Raw genomic sequence first — 16,825 nt, 5'->3', positions numbered from 1 at the left:
AATTCGGTTTTTCTCGACTTTTCTTCTTTAGAACATTCGATGAAAATCGAACGATATAATCAGAACACGTCGTGAAAATCGAACAATATTACAATATTCGATTTTCAAATTCGACCTTTTATTAAAAATATTTAGTTTGTTGATGAAATTACTCTTTTTCTTCTGTGACTATAACGTAATAATCTTAATCTTCGCTATCGTTACTTTTGCCCGAGCAACGCCGGGCCTATCTGCTAGTAATTCTAATAATAATAATTTGTAATTACTGTAATGCTGGCCATAGACTCTGTCTTTTGTATGGTATCCAATTGAAAAGGCCAGTAATGGTCGAAATGCATTCCGGAAAAAGTCAATTAAATACTGCATGTGTATAGTAAGCTTTGTTTATTAGTTCTAATTAAGTAACTTATAGTTTCTGTAACTTAGTAATACAGACAAGAAGTTTTTTAATATACTTTGCAAAGATTTTTAAAACCGGGTTCGTCCTGCTGCAGGAGGCCTTTCTTCTCGCTACGAAATCGAAAACGATTGGATTGACCAACCGCCAACATCTACCCAATCTCGTCCCGAATATGGAGAAAGAAGATCCATAAACAATAAATACAGTAGAGAGTCGTTAATCGGAACCCCGTAATCGGAATCGCCGGTAATCGGAACGATTTTCAGTCGGACTGTGTCGTGCGAATCGAACGTTTTTGTTACTAGATTTACTTCTAAAGTATAATTTTCATGTTTTTATATTCTTCAATATATTTATTTTGTTTGTACAAAATGAAGAAATAATTTTTAACGATACGATAGCCTCGATTATTATTATAAAAATTTTCGTTAGGCTTAAAATCGACGAAAATTCAACACGAAGCGACACGCAACGGAGAAAAATTTGAACATCGGACAGGTTAATATATTTTTTCGTACATAATCGGTAATCGGAACAAATCACTAATCTGAACAACCCCAGTCCCCAATTGATTCCGATTTCCGACTCTCTACTGTATATCCATTCCGAAACATTTCGTTTAATCTCTAACAGAATTTGCTATGAAACTATAGCCTAATAAAAAAAAAAAAAAAAAAAAAAATCGATCTCTTAGGGCCTCGGGCTCTGATATTTATTTGTGAGAAGGAAAGAGACTTTTACAAAGCATAGCTTAAGGTCTCGATAAGGCTAAATTCACTCCTGTTATTTTATAATATACTGTATAATTCTAAATATTTTGATAAAAATAATGAACAATAGCGATCTTTTAAAGCTACAATATAAACATTGAATATTAGACAAAAGACAAATTTGCCGTTCGAGAATCGAACGGTAGCAAATTTTGTTTGTAATAAATTAATTCCGACTGGTGTATTTACACCGATTGCGTTCCGTCTCGTGATTCGGTGACGTCACAACCGACCGTAAATTTGAATTATGCTGGTCCAGCTTCTTGACGTCACGAAGTAGCGACATCTCGTGGTAAAAAACAAAACTACGGCTACGGAATCGTTCTGTAATTAGCCGCCAGTCACAAACGGGAAAGATGCCACATTTTTCTTGGGACAACATGCCTATTTTTAATAAATTTTTGTTTTCTCGTTTTATTGCAGGATATGCATAGAAATTCTATAAAGGATTTCTCAAAAAGGTTTTTGGACTGAAAAAAGCTTTCGGCTAGCTATAGAGCGCGTTAGAACAGACGGGAACTTAACTACTTATATACAGTGCCCTTACACTTACTATAAAGTACTTTGTACTACATAAACCAAATTTAATTTATTGCGTAAGATATTCGAAAATTAATTTTATGCAATTATACTTATTTTATCCCAATGGCATTCGGCATCTCACCCGGATACTCGGGGTGAGATGCCTAAAATGCCAGACAGTGAAAAAGTCGTCATTGCAAACAATACATAGTTACTTTCGATATAATCCAAAGTTTCATTTGAAAAACATACTCAAGAATATGATATTTTCGTTAGAGGCTCCCAAAACCCAAATTACCGCCATAATTTCCTTCGTAAGCAAAATGTTAGTCATCTTTCCCCGATCCACTCTATATATTGAGTTGTGAGAAAAAACAAAATTTATGACTTAAAGCGTGGTCTTTTGTTCTGTTTAATTAAACGTAAATATATCGTACTAGCAAATAAGCCAAGCGTTTCCCGGGCAAAAATAAGAACAAATATTAAGATTAGAAAGGTTAGAAGTACGAAATTAGCTATTGTATTATAGAATTTGGTTTATGTAACGACAAAGGTTATCTTACCCGTTTTCACAAAGTGCAAGAATTTGGACCTCCACCCTCTTCCGATGCTAATTAGAGAAGTTTTAGATGGGTGTAAAAATATATGTTCGATTTCCCGCAAAAACCTGCATCTAAAATAGTACAGTAGAAACAGTTCTTCAGGGTATTCCATAACCTCCCTCGCGGGGCGAATTTCCAAAAATCCCTTCTTAGCGTACCGTCGTTTAAAGTTTTACACGTGTAACAAACAGAGTTCAATTAAAATTACACACAGTTTTATTTCACTTTAAAGGAAAAAGTTCTATTAATGTTGAAGGTAAACTGGAAAAAACGCCAAAAAATTGTTTAAAACAAATGCAAAAGAAGTTGTATACGCAAGTAATTTTTTTTTTTTTTTTTAAAAAAAAAGGAAGAAATTTTTAATCTTCGTCACTAGTTTCAGCATCAGTTGCAGATAGAATCCGGATAGCGGGGAATTCTTGAACTGGTGACCAAATAAGATTGCATTGTATTCCTATATCTCTTCTCGATTGAGCTAGCAAAACTTTTCAAAGCGTTAAAAAGTTAATAAATATTCTCATATTTTTGAATTAAGAAAAAAGGAGGGAAAAAAACATTACCTTTGTTTAGTTCGTTTTCAACATCCATCATGATATTTTCGGCCCCGCAAACGAATTCTTCCATACATTCTTCATTCACGTCTAGTTCTTTATTAACTTCGTCCATAATTTCTTCAATTATCGTATTCTCGTCTACTTTCTCGGAAATCATTTTGTTGGGTGATGCAGAATGCAACTTATTCTCAAATTCTTGTAATCTCTTAACGATTCTTTTCACTTTTCTGGCAGCGGATAATCTGGATTTCTTAAGATTTTGAAGTTTCTTTTCCTTATCTTCATCCGACAACTTACTAAAACTGTATTTAGAATCTGCAGCCGTTCTTTTAGAGTCGGAACTCTCTCCTTCGGCCGCTCTTCTCTTATGCCAAGCCCGAACGTTAGTCAAGCATTTCGAGCATTTAGGGCACATCTTGCAGATTTGTCTCTGCCATGCTTTGGGTGGTAGACTTTGCCTTTTAGAATTTTCGCGCTTATACCAAACGTAACAGTCTTTAGAATGATATCTAACAAAGGGAATCTGTTTCAGAACGAGATTTGGATAGTTACCAACTTCGTCTCGAGATATTCCCGGACAGAACAGATATTCCGAAGATAATTCGCAAATCAATTCTCGTAGTTTTTCGACGTTTTCGGTTACTAAACTTTTTACTTCCTCGTCAAAGACGTAAAGTTTAGCCTCTCCCGTCCAACTAATTACCACTTTACCCGGTAAAATAGGTCTAGTTAAGTCTTCGGGAGGAAAGTAAACATCGTGCACATTCTGAATAATAGCGTAATGATGTACAAGTTTATCGTCTGAAAAAGAAAGAGAAGTATAATAATCCGAAGGGGGAAAAAACACTACAGAAAAAAAGGTTCGATTAGTTGTTTTACTTAATTTTAACCTTTTTGCTCCTGCACTTCGGGTGATTTTGATCTTCTGCCTTTTTTCTTTCTACAGATTTTGCAGGCGGTCCTACGATGTTGCAACAGACACCGTCTAACTGTTGACATACGAACTGAACGGCAGACAATAAACTAGACGATAAAGTAACTTCCATTGTTAAAACAATAGTAATCGGCGATCGGCTAAACTTCTTTCGAATATCACAGTGAATTTATCTTCCTTGCCAAAAAAAAAAGCTCAAATACGTTAATTCGACCTATTCTTGGGCTAAATGAATTATAGAGGCGACGTGCCGATGACGTAAAACGAAATGTTAACAATTAATATGCAAATTAAACGTTTTTTAAATAATAAAATAATATAAACGGTTTAAATCTTTAAATTTTTTGTTTCTAAAATGAATTTAAAATTCAAACGGAAATAAAATGATCAAAATATAGAAGAGTAAGAAACTATTTAGGCCACTGTTAATTTTATGTCGATATTTATAGGTAATGGATGCGAAAATAAATCATTTTATCTTCGCTACTGTAATAGTTTCTAATTGTTGATGAAAAGAAATTTTAATTTCTAATATAATACCTGTACGAAATTTAGTACTAAAAGGGCCTCTTTTTAGCCAGCCCATTATGGGTTCGGCGGCCGGTGTTGGGGGACGGGGCCCGACATATCCGAACGGACCACCCTTCGAAAAATTCCTGGGGATCATTCGATCCCGGGTCCCCACCTCGACCGCTCGGTCTGTACGGAATTTAGTATAGGAAGAGTAACGATGCATTTACAGCCCGCGATGTACGCTGTTTCTTGTCAAAAATCAAGTCAGATGCATCTCAACCATTTCTCGGAGAAACAAGCTCCGCTTCATTCGAAATATTTTAAAAAATAGTCGAAACAAAGCGGGAATGGAAACGTTTATTTCTACATTCCCCACTTAGTTTAAGTACGTAACAGTAACAGTGACGAGTTATCCGATGGGCAAAAGAGAGTCCCGCCTGGGACTACCACTAACGGGGTGTCCAAACCAATCTTTTATAAGAAACAATTTCCCCGAAGAATAATGTCTGAAGTCAACACCGTACGTGGGGTCCTCTAATTCAAATTTGCCTGGGACCCACGAAGCTATAACGCGCCACTGAACTGCAAGTGTGAGGTCGCCGAGTTGGGCTAGAAGTCAGAATGAAAGACAGGTGCCGTTTCGTATATGGGTGTGATAGACACCGAGTCAGACTCAACAGTTACAAAAATCGTCTCGATTTATTTAAACACAAAAATAAAGCTTGCAGCGATGACATTCTTGGATCTGCAGGCGAAGATTGTAAATCTTCGGGTTCTTTTTCTAAAGAGAGAATTCTTCAGAGTCCTTTTTGGAATTGACTGCCCCGGGGCGTTGTTGTGAGAAAGTCTGTTGAGGAAATGATCAGTCCAGTTTGAGTCGAGGATGAAATGGAGAATTCAACCAAGGAAGATACTGCACAATCGGATATCAGAGAGAGAAGCTCTCCGTGTCCTCGAAACTACAGTTTTTATCAGTTTTGATCCCAGATCAACCACTTCGATTGGCTATTTTTTCTTATCCCCACTTTCTAGTTGGTTGTCACTCGTTACTAAGTGTAACGAGATCCGAACACAGATCGTGGGATGAATCAAAATCGACACTTTATTCGATTTCCAACCGGAGATAGTTGATCTTAGGACTTCCATTGTCTAGTTTTCCTTTGTCTAATTTCCGAGAAAAGTTTTTTTCCGTCTATTTAACTTAATTTAATTTGTTTTTTTACTTTTCAGATGACAGAAAATATCTTCCCTTGGTTTCCTTCACTCAAGTATATTTAGCCTAATCAAATATTATAAACTAAGCTATTCTCGTTGATTTTAATCTCGTTTGTAACATTCGATTCTTGCGCGATTTTTTCTAAATCAAAACTTTATTTTAAATAATCAGCAACGAGTTGTTTAACTTTCCCGGCGACGTGTAAAAATGGGTGCGGCGCCACCTGTTATATTTTCTTTAAAGTTTTTTTTATATATTTAATTATTATAAAATGACATAAAGCGTAAGTTTGAGGGTAGGGACGGGTTTTATAATAATAATAATAAAAAAATATAAACACTGATAACGGGCAAAATCGTCATTAAGTCCAACCCTATTCGAAATACGACACACGACCCCCCTTTATCTCCCCATTTCGTCGACCATCCCGCGGGGGTCCCCAACTTCTGTCTGTTCCTTATAAAAGTATTTCCAGGATGCGTTTTACTCCCGCTTTGAGCGAAGAGGAATTAGGTTAAATTCCATTATTATTCATAAATTCACCGATTCTGTACATACAAATACTGTATATATATGTTAAACAAATGTGTAATGTGTTAAGCCTTGTATCCATTTACTTCCTCAGACACTACTCTTGAACTATTTAGGGTTAATGTTACCCTAGGTATACAAAATGGCGGCTCGTCTCTGACTCCACCATACAGAAGCCAGGAAACAGTGGGGACGCACGTTTTCTAAACCTGCGTCCCCACTGTTTCATGGCTTCTGTATGCTGGAGTCAGAGACGAGCCGCCATTTTGTATACCTAAAATAACATTAACCCTATTTAGTAAGATTCACGGGAATAAAGTTTTTATATAAGAGTTTTAATTTAATGAATTATAATACAGACGCATATTTAAATTGGATACACCAAATGAAAACAAAGGATATAAATAAATATGTTTATTAAACGTTATTTCAGATTTTCGTACGAGGTGACATAAAATGGCCTTTATTTTGTAAACAAAAAGCATTTGGAATTATTTAAACAATAATTTTTGTTAAAACGTTTTTAAAATAATACATTCCCGATTAAATATTAAATATATAAAAATGTTTAAATTATTTACATAATTATAATTAGGAAGATTCCCGATGAGTGGATGGTAATGAAGTAGTCGGTGAAGTTTGCTCGTTAGATTTTGGTCTTCCAAAGTTAAAAAGTCGAGGCCTCTTTTTATATTTTTGACGAATCGACGACCTATTTCTTGTTCTTATTGATCTGGGTGTTGTTGTTAGTGGTTCTGTCGTAGTGACGTCGTCTACCTTTTCGTAGGTAAAAGGTTTCTGTGTCGATATCTCTGGTGTGTGGTTAGACGTAACACTTGTCTCGAAATGAGGTCTATCGCGATGCGATGGTCCCCGTTCGTCGTCTTCTCGGGCTGCCGAATACGAGTTTTGTTCTTCTGGTCTATTCGCGTATCTATTATCCGAGTGTGTTTCTCGATTCGGTAGTTCTATCGGAAACATAGTTGTAATATCTCGGACCTTTAGCGAAGATAATCTTTCATATTTTTCGTTGTAATTCGAATTTTCTGTTGCAAGTTGCTTTAGTGTTGTATCGTAACTTGCGGTGGTAACGTATAGAGTTGTTTGATCGACACCAGTCAAAGGAGATTCGCTGTAAGCTTGTAATATTTGAGTTTGGTCTTGGGAAATTGTTATATTTTGCACTCGAGGCCTCTTTGGACGCCTTCTTTTGCCATGTTTCCTCCTCCTCCTTTTGGGTTTTCTTCCTCTATAACGCCGCGTGGTAGTATCCGATAAAGTTTCCGTTGTACTTTCGACCGGTTCTACGTACGTATATGGTGTCGTCAGGGGTGCCGAAATTGTTAACAATTCCGACGCTTTGTCTTTACGATGTGATCTCGGAGAATGGATTTGTCCCGATGAGTATTGTTGATTTGCATTTTGGCGAGATTGCTCGAGAATATCGGAATCACTGTGGGAAGTAGGAGAGTAGCGTAAACTAGAATCTTTTCCTCGATCCTCATTATTAAACGAAGCTGTATCACTCGAATTCGATCGTTTTGTATTAGATCTACCTTTATACATAACGAAAGGAATTATGAACGTATTTCCAGGATGCGTTTTACTCTTTTGAGGAATTTCTGCAATGGAAACTTCTTGATTTTTTAAATTTTCGGCCCCTTTGTTCTGCTTTGTACTACTCGTCGGTTTTATCCTATCACCAAATTTTTCTTTTTCGAATAAGTGACTTAAATTTTCTTCCGTTGTTGCATCGACGAAAGTTGAAAGAGGCGTAGTATAATATATTGTTCCAGTTGTTTCTTTTTCGTCCTCGTATTTGGTGTAATGCGGCGGTTGTTTTGTTATTTCCTGAATTTTTTCTTGGTTTTTATTTAAATAACGAAGTTCTCTTTGTTTTGTACTTTCTAAATTTCCATTGTTTTCTTTGCGATCTTCGTTGTTTGTCTTTGTGTTATCTCGCGGGTTAGTACGATCTTTTTCTTTTGAATTTTGATAACTTGGATTTAATTGATACGTGTCGGGAGAATGTACATTAATTAACTTTTCAGAGTTTTGATATTTTGGAGTAACGGGATCGGATTTTTTATCTTTAGGATATATTTCAGATCCGTATTCGGAGTTTAATCTTCCAAAATTCGACAGTTTTGGAATTTGACTTTTTCTTCTTTCTTCTTCGTTATACGAATGTTTAACCTTCGGACTCTGGTAGTTTGGATGTTCGGGAGGCTGAACGCTTGTTTCTGGATATTTTCTGTAATCTCTATCTTCTTCTACGTATTCCGATTTAGGTTTGTTCGGACTCGATTTACCCGTTTCTTCAAATTTTGGTTTAGTCGCGATTTCGCGATTTTCGACTATTGGTGCTTCCGGTATATTTCTAGAATCTTGAAATCTCGGATGTTCCAAAGATTTCGGATCTTCCGATTCAAAATTTTCTAGATATCTTACTTCCGGTTCGCGAACTACGGGCCTCGGTTTTCTATTTCTCGATTCGTCGTATATCGGCCTTTCTTGTTTATTTCTCGAATCGTTGTATTCTGAAGTGTCGTGATTGTTTCTTGAATGTTCGTATCGTGATTTTTCTCGATTTTCATCTCTAGAATTTTCACGGTTGCTTCTCGAATCGTGGTATGTCGAACTGTCTTCATTTCTAGGATATTCGTATCTTGGTTTATTATTATTATTAATATCTTCATCGGCATATACCGGTACTTCTTTATTATTTTCTGAATTATATCTAGTTCTTTCATTATTATTTCGTATTTCGTCGCTCGGTGGTTTTTCTTGTACATTTCTCGAATCGTCGTATTCTGGTCTTTCGTGATACACAGGTTTTTCCGAAATTCTTACATTATCAGCCTTTGGTCTGTGTAAATTTATAATTACTGGATATTCGACTTCTGGTCTCTCTGGCTTTATATTTCTATCATCTTCTAGAATTCTCGTATCTTCTTTTATCGGTCTATCGGGATAATCGGATTTAATTTCTTCGGTGTTAAAATTAGGCTTTCCTCCTTCGGTTTCTGGCTTGTTTGGGATTATTACTTTTGAATCCTCAATACGAGGATTTTCTAAATATCCATTCGAATTTTCGTATCCTGGACGTACCGTGTCTACTTTTGGTTTTTCCGAATATATATTTTTTGAATCGTGGTATGTCGAATCATCGGAAGTTTTTACGCCACGGGTATTAGATATTTCTGGATTTACTACTACTGGATATTGAATTACAGGCTTATCGTATTCTTTGTTTCTAGAATCTTCGTACTTTGGAGCATTTAAAATTCTCGAATCTTCAACTATTGGTGTTAAATATGGAGAACGATGTCTCGGATCTCTAGAATCTTCCGATATTCTTACATCTTCGGTTTTCGGCTTTTCGGGAAATATGACTTTCGTGTATTCAGTCTGGGGTTTTTTGAATCCTTGATCCGAATCGTAATATATAAGCTTCCCCGAATTTCTAGATCCTTCCAGTCTCGGTCTTTTTGGATACGATTCTCTGGAATCGTAATTTCCAGAATCTTCCGAAATTTTTGTATTTTCACCGGTCGGTTCTTCCGCTTTGACATTTCTCGGAAACTCATTGTATCGTATCGGTTGTTTTGTCGTATGATCGTTATAATTTTCGTAATTTACCGCAGGATCTTGATTATTTAAGTTATCGGGATTTTTGCCGTTAGAGTAAGTCGCATCATCCGACTCTTTATTTTTGTCGTACGTTCTTTCGTTATGATACTTTTCGGCATTGTCGGGGTCGTTGCTCTTGTAATCCTGGTTATAGTCTGGGGATATGTTTTTAGCATCGCTATCGTAAAAACTAGTTTCTGGATTACGAGTTTTATATTTTTCGGAATTATTTTCATTGTGTCTACTGTGTTCCGCAGATTCTCGATAATCTTTGTGATTTTCGTTCGGTTTTCTAAAATTTTCACTCGGTCTCCAGTATTTCGTGTTTTCGCTTTGATAGTCAATCGAGTGTTGATTTCTCGATCCATCGGGACTACTATATACGTTAGGTCTTTGCGGAATATCCGGTCTCTGCGGTCTTTGGCCGTTTAGATTATGATTATTTACAGGAATAACTTTTGAGTATGGATAAGAATCCGATTCCGGATATCGGGGAGTATTTTGCGAGTAAACGTACCTATTAGGTTGAGGATATCTGGGAGAATATCTTTCGCGATGGAAATAATCGTAATCATCGTCGTCTTCGTCGTCTTCGTCTTCTCCGTAATAATTATTTGGATGATTGAGATATCGCTGACGATAATCGTTGTACCCGTAACTTCTTTCGGTGGGTGCCGCTTCTCGGTAAATTGGTGGATCGCTATAATCGCCGGGATGATAAGATTTTGGTCCCGCTTTGCGAGGATGATGAGTCGGATTGTTTTTCGAGTTTTCTTGGTAATTAGAATTTCTGTGCCGAGGTTCGTTAATTCTGTAATTGTTAGTTGGATGTATAACGCGTTGTTCTTTCGGTTGTGGTTTATGAGTTGAAATATTTTCAACGTTCGATTTAACTGTCGATGCTTTTACGTTTTGCTCTTTTGTAGCTAATTGTTTGTTGGAATCTTTCACATATTGAATTCGCGTATCTTTCTGAGAAGGTGATTTAGCTTGTATTATGGGAATTTCTGAATCGGGATTCATAGGCACTCTATACGCTTCTGGTAAATAAATGGAACCGTCATTTCCAAAGGCATCTTCTTCGTTGACGGAAGCCGAACCTGTCGGTAAATAATATCTCACAACAAAAGTATTTATAGACGAAGGTGGTAAGTAAAGAGTTTGTATTTGCCTTCTCGAGCGATATAAGGGTTTTGACGAAATTTTTCTTAAATTTAATAACTTGTTATTTATGTGATAATACTTTTTTGAGTTTTTGCATAATTTTCGATCGCCGTCTACACACTGAAGTCGTTTCTGATTAAACCATTGATTACGCGCACAGGTTAATCTTAATTTTCGATTTAGTTGGCAAAGATAAAATGAGCTGCAATTACTAGAAATATCTGCAAAGAAACCTTGTTTCCCTCTGCAGTTAAAGTTATCTGCTGTTGATATCTACAAAAAATGAAACAACAATTAACAATTTTTTACATATATTCAAATAAATAATTGATTAAATTTATACACGGTATTTAATTTAATTTAAAATCGATAAAGGATAAATAATTCAACAGGTATAAAACATAATTAATTTTGGTCTATTATAATTAAGTTAAAAATAAGTTTTGGTTAATGTTACCTATGGTTCCAAGATGGCGGCTCGTCTGATTCCAGCAAGGAAACAGTGGGGACGCACGTTCTAATCTAACCTATTCTAAAAATTTTGTTGCTAATAATTATGGTAATTTATTAGAATAGGTTAGGTTAGGTTAGAACTGTTTCCTTGCTGGAATCAGTTCTAACCTAAGTTTTTATTAAAATAATAACATTTGTTTACATATTTGTAAAGGATTACGTAAACTTTCCGGCTTAAGCAGGTTTTTTTGTCTTATAAAGGCTAAAACATGGAAATTGCTACTATTTCTACCAATTCAACCTAAATACAGTATTTACTATATTTATTAAATAAAATCAATAGGAAAAAGGTGCAAAAGATATACATTCGTTTACTACATGTAATTATTAAATATTTAAAAAGTTTTTTATATTTTAAAATCGAAAAAAGCATCCTTATTTATCCAATAAAAAAATAGATATTTTATATAATATAATTAAAATTTCTTATTACATTTCTTTAATAATTATCTTCTTAAGAAGTTATTTTTTAGTGTAGGCCTACAGTTTTTAATAAATCTTTCATAGAATTAGCTTAAAAGAACAACTGAATTTTAAACAATTTCTATAACATATCTTATATAAAAAAAATACCCCGTATTAATTACTAGACGTAATAAATATTAATTACCTTCGAACTTATATTTAATTCTATAAAAATAAATATATTCTATATATACATTTAAATCTTTAATCTGATTGTATGTTTAGGCTATATAAAAAATACTATAATTATTTAATTCTAATTTTAAATTTCAAACTGTATTTATTAGTGTATTAGACATAAAAATAGCCCCTAATTTTTGTTTTGAAGAGCTTAAAATAGCTGTTTCTTTACGTGATTTTGACGAATCACAGTATAATTGATTCATATTTTAAAAAAAAACGTTTTTAACACGCTAGCTCCCTCTATCGCTATTACCTCGAGACACCCGGATTGGAGATTACCGGAAGCGCCGCCATTTTGGAACCGTAGGTAACTTTAACCCAAATATTTAGCGTATGTTAGTCTAACGTTTCCCACAACTTGCGTGTATTAAAAAAAGAAATCGGTCAGTACGTTCCCTATTTAAAATAATTACGTGTTTCTATGAAATTAGATACAATGGATAATTTCTTTCGTGTTATCCGAAAGAAAGGAACAAACGTGACACTCGTGGACCATCTCCATTTCTGATGCATTTGTGATTTTATGGGACAGAATTCTTTTCGGTTTGAGTGAATTTGTATTCATAAAAAAAAGGATATTGTTATTAACAATTGCGCGTGTTTGTTTAATACTTCTATATACTTAAATAATTACTAGAAAACATTTAAATAAACCGGGATAGATGAGATAGGAAGAAGTTACTTTTGTTGAGTAATTTCCTATTACCTTTTTAAACAGAATAGGTTAATTGTTTATTCTTTACTCATAAAACGGAGTTGCACGTATTTTTATAATAATATATTAATAAAAACGATTTTATTCTTTACCTGTCGAGCACTGTTATTCAAACTGTTTACAGAACACCAAATAACTGCAATAGAAATAAGATAAAACATTAAATACTTAGATCACATGGATATAAATACGAATAATATAATTTAATAAGATAATGTTACCTGCAAAGCAGAAGCACGACAGATAAATTCCTTGCGCGTACATTTCGGATGATGTCGTCACTCCATAACCTCTAACAAATGCTTGTTCATCAGATTGTTACGAATCTTCACTGCTAAAACACGCAGTTCATTAATTAAGTTTAATAAATTTTACACAATAGACAATATTAGAACAATTGTCTGATAATCAGTCTTAGGGTATTAAGATCCACGCCACTAATAAACGATTGCAGTTTTCCTACTCTTTGTTCTTTCTTTTTTAGGTTTTAAATGTTGAGTAATTTGAAATTTTATCGGCACGTTATCCTACGAATAGAGTTTCGGGACAGAACCAACCGGAAATACTTTTTTTTTTTTAACAGGAAAATAACTTTACTAGGTCAATGTTCTATAATACGCATTTACAACTATACATATTTCGTAGGTAATACTTAGATAATCTATTCAATAGTGAATGGGAGGTGGCAATTAAGACATAGGTCATTTTAATTGGTAATAATACCTTTAACTATTATAATGGAGATATCATCTAACGATATAAACTTCCTTATATTTAATTTATTTACATATTTATTTATAATTACGGGCGAAATTTCAACTGTTAAGACCTTTTGCATTTATTTATGAGAAAGGTCTAACGAGATTGCATAAGAATTCGTTTAAGGACACTTTTTACTATTTAGGTTATTTTTTTAAAAAGAAGGTGTAATTATTTCACAGTTATTGACATTCAACGGTGTACCGAAATTGGGTTTACACGCATAAATAGTACAACCGCAGGCCTATTTATTTTCTTACTCGATGTATACATTCGGTATTACATCATATTTGATAGAAAATAGGTTGCGGAAGAAGTGAATTTACTCATTCTTTAAATTTCTCTAATTTATAAAATTCTAAGATTTCGGCTAAGATTGTAAGGTGAATTCTAGCGTAACGTTTCGATAATACGAATATCGACTTTAAAATATTCGTATTACTATAATACTTGCGCTTTTTACGGCTAATTCGATAAAGTATATTACATTATCGCAGTAATTTAATCATTTTTTTGGCAGCAAAATTTGCGTATTAGTTCTGCCACAACATCGATAACTTTTCTAAAAAATTCGCTTTAAAACCGAAGATTGAAAGTAAATTGCAGAACATCAACCAAATATAGCCATTGAGCCGGTTTAGAACTTCTTTTGTTCTGTAACATTTGCTATGCAGGACACATAAAGATAGGATGCAACGAAGGAAAATACACTTATCATTGTCAAGCTATAATGGGGGATTTGATGCATTCATTTCAGTCGAAAACAAATTTTTTTAAATATATACAATAAGTCCAATTACTAAGATATCAATAGTCAAAAGTCTGTACGCTTTAACCTATCAATAGATAATAAATGAGTTGTTGATGTACCATTCAAATATGCAATAAGGGTTAATGTTACCCTAGGTATACAAGATGGCGGCTCGTCTCTGATTCCAGCAAGGAAACAGTGGGACTAACCTAACCTAACCTATTCTAATAAATTACCATAATTATTAGCAACCAAATTATTAGAATAGGTTAGGTTAGGTTAGTCCCACTGTTTCCTTGCTGGAATCAGAGACGAGCCGCCATCTTGTATACCTAGGGTAACATTAACCGCAATAAGATTGTTCTTATTATGTTATAATAGTATTCGGAGGTCAATAACTGTAGAATTGCATTAAATAAACTTATATATGCACTTCTTCCTTCGTAATAATCGTATTATATTCGACACTAATTTAGATAATTTTCTTCGTTGGCCAAAAAATATAGTGCCAGAAAAGAGAATACGTTATAAAAACCACTCCCTAATATTAAACTCGACGATCTCCACCCATACTAAAGCAAGAGTAAGTAAAACAATAAATAAAAATTGGCTCATTAAACTCGTTTTTAAAATTAATTCCATTCTAAGGAAAGTCGTACATTTTTCTTTACACAATAAGAGGTCATAACTCGAATAAAATACGGTAGAATCTCTTCAAAATTCTTATATTATATTGGATAAAACCGATTTATTAACGGGATTTTTAGCCAATTAGCTAAAACATTCTTCCGTTAATTTAGGCAATTAAATCATCGAATAGGTGCGTGAGTTTTCTCTTCTTTATTAGTAACAAATGAGTTAGCAAAAACTCAACGAGTGATATCCGAATCAATTTAACAGGAACTTTACTTCAATTAACTAACTAGAGCATTCGAAATGTATAATTCCGATTGACGGCAATTTCTCCATTTGACTGTGACTTCGTTAAATAGGGTAATTTTCTTTGTAAACCGATAGATCATATTTTAAAAAAAGAAATAAACTGGCTTAACGGCCAGTTAAAATATGAAATTAGTCACCTCTCTTATTGATTTTATCAGTAAGACAATTATAACAAACAAAGTGTCGAAATTTGTTGTAAAATTAGATTCAATTAGCGAATACGATAGAAAAAATCATAAATTTACTTACGCGTTATCTTTAATAGTGTAATAAAATCAGATTTTAATATAGATACAAACACCGAGACTGTATTTAGATTTAGCAATAAATTAAAACGAAGAAGTGCTACGAGTGTTTTTTAACGGATAGAAAAGTAAATTTGCCTTACCTTTCCAACTTTATCCATCTAATACAGTGAAGTTCTGGCATCAACTAAGATACAGTCATGCATAAACTGTGCCAAGTCCTGACTGGATACAACTTACACCTATTTTCCTATTCGCTTAACGTTCCAACTACGGACTTATTTACCGGTTTTGTTCGATGTCTTCGGCTATTTTAGACTTAAAACATAAGGAAGAAAAATGTGTTAGTAATAATTACCGATATTTCCATACGATAAATGAATAAAGTGTGTTCCAACGCAATAACTTTTCGGTATTTCTAGTTCGTGTTCTTTAAATAAATGTCTGCTCTTACCCAAGGGGAAATCCGTCTGCTGACGAAAACAACTTTTTTTTACCAAATTTTTTATAATAAATTTTACATTAGCGTGTGAACGGATATCTATTTAAAGTTCATCCAGTCTAATTTAGTTTCACACACAACCAATTCCGATGATCACTCGCTTTGCTTTTTTATCAATTGCCATTTAATTTAAAACCAGTTTTCGACAATAATTGAATTATTTAAAAAATAATGCCTTATTACCTTCTATAAATGTATATCATACGGAGTTAAATATTTAATTTCTTTGATATCTGCAAAAAGCATTAATTGGATTAGTTTTGATTTCGATAAGATAGGAAGAACGAACGAGATTTTGTTTATTAAATGTACTATATTTTTGTAAACTACTTCCTTTATTAAAAGAAATTATTTACAAAGATTTTTGCTCTAATTTTCTTATTCTAGGCATCCCGATTATGCTTCTAACAGTTCGGCACGCTACCCTCTTGCTTTGTTCTTCCATTCATCGTGCTCCATTTATTTAATAAAGATGGGACAAATCAATACAATTTTATACAATTTAGTTTACTTTAAAAAACGTTGCTTAGCATCTTAGCCATTTAAGTCTGCTCTTTTTGAAAGATATAACCGAATCTTCATCTTTATAAGTAAAGGAGACGTTATAAGATTTTAATTTGCTTTTAAACAAGAGTTATATATATGACAATTAAATTTTTAGTCAATTTTAGGTTATAAAACAGTCGAAAAGATCTGATGTGTGACTTTAACAACCCGTTTTAATAAAGATAGATTAACTAGATTTATAAGTACGCTCCATATTTCTTATAGCTATTGTTATCATTAACGTTCTATCGAGGACGTAAAAGAAGAGTTGGTATACAATGTAACAGAATTCTTTAGTGTTTATAATGTTTAGCTTATTATCTACAGGTAATTAATACGTAAAGAAATAGATTTATATTATTCAC

The 16,825-nt window shown here is 33.7% G+C and overlaps 2 protein-coding genes and 1 long non-coding RNA gene across 3 annotated transcripts in view; all 3 read right to left on the bottom strand.

The window, feature by feature from the left end:
* LOC136984470 (uncharacterized) overlaps positions 1-16,825 on the bottom strand; it is a 103,891-nt gene that overhangs the window by 40,787 nt on the left and 46,279 nt on the right. The window lies entirely within an intron of this gene.
* Positions 2,654-3,933, bottom strand: LOC136984463 (uncharacterized). Its single transcript, XM_067281453.1, has 3 exons — positions 3,739-3,933; positions 2,855-3,649; positions 2,654-2,778 (listed from the first exon to the last, which is right to left on the bottom strand). The coding sequence occupies exons 1-3, from the start codon at positions 3,845-3,847 to the stop codon at positions 2,654-2,656; spliced, it is 1,029 nt and encodes a 342-aa protein (XP_067137554.1). The 5' UTR covers positions 3,848-3,933.
* LOC136984451 (homeobox protein 2-like) lies at positions 6,444-15,645 on the bottom strand. The gene is made up of 4 exons (XM_067281437.1): positions 15,556-15,645; positions 12,937-13,046; positions 12,808-12,851; positions 6,444-11,112 (listed from the first exon to the last, which is right to left on the bottom strand). The coding sequence occupies exons 2-4, from the start codon at positions 12,977-12,979 to the stop codon at positions 6,634-6,636; spliced, it is 4,566 nt and encodes a 1,521-aa protein (XP_067137538.1). The 5' UTR covers positions 12,980-13,046; positions 15,556-15,645; the 3' UTR covers positions 6,444-6,633.

Source organism: Centruroides vittatus, unplaced genomic scaffold (assembly GCF_030686945.1).
Source record: "Centruroides vittatus isolate TY-2023 unplaced genomic scaffold, ASM3068694v2 contig_920, whole genome shotgun sequence".
Classification (NCBI taxonomy): domain Eukaryota; kingdom Metazoa; phylum Arthropoda; class Arachnida; order Scorpiones; family Buthidae; genus Centruroides; species Centruroides vittatus.
Note: the sequence above shows the minus strand (reverse complement) of the source record. Positions and strands in the feature narration are given on the sequence as shown.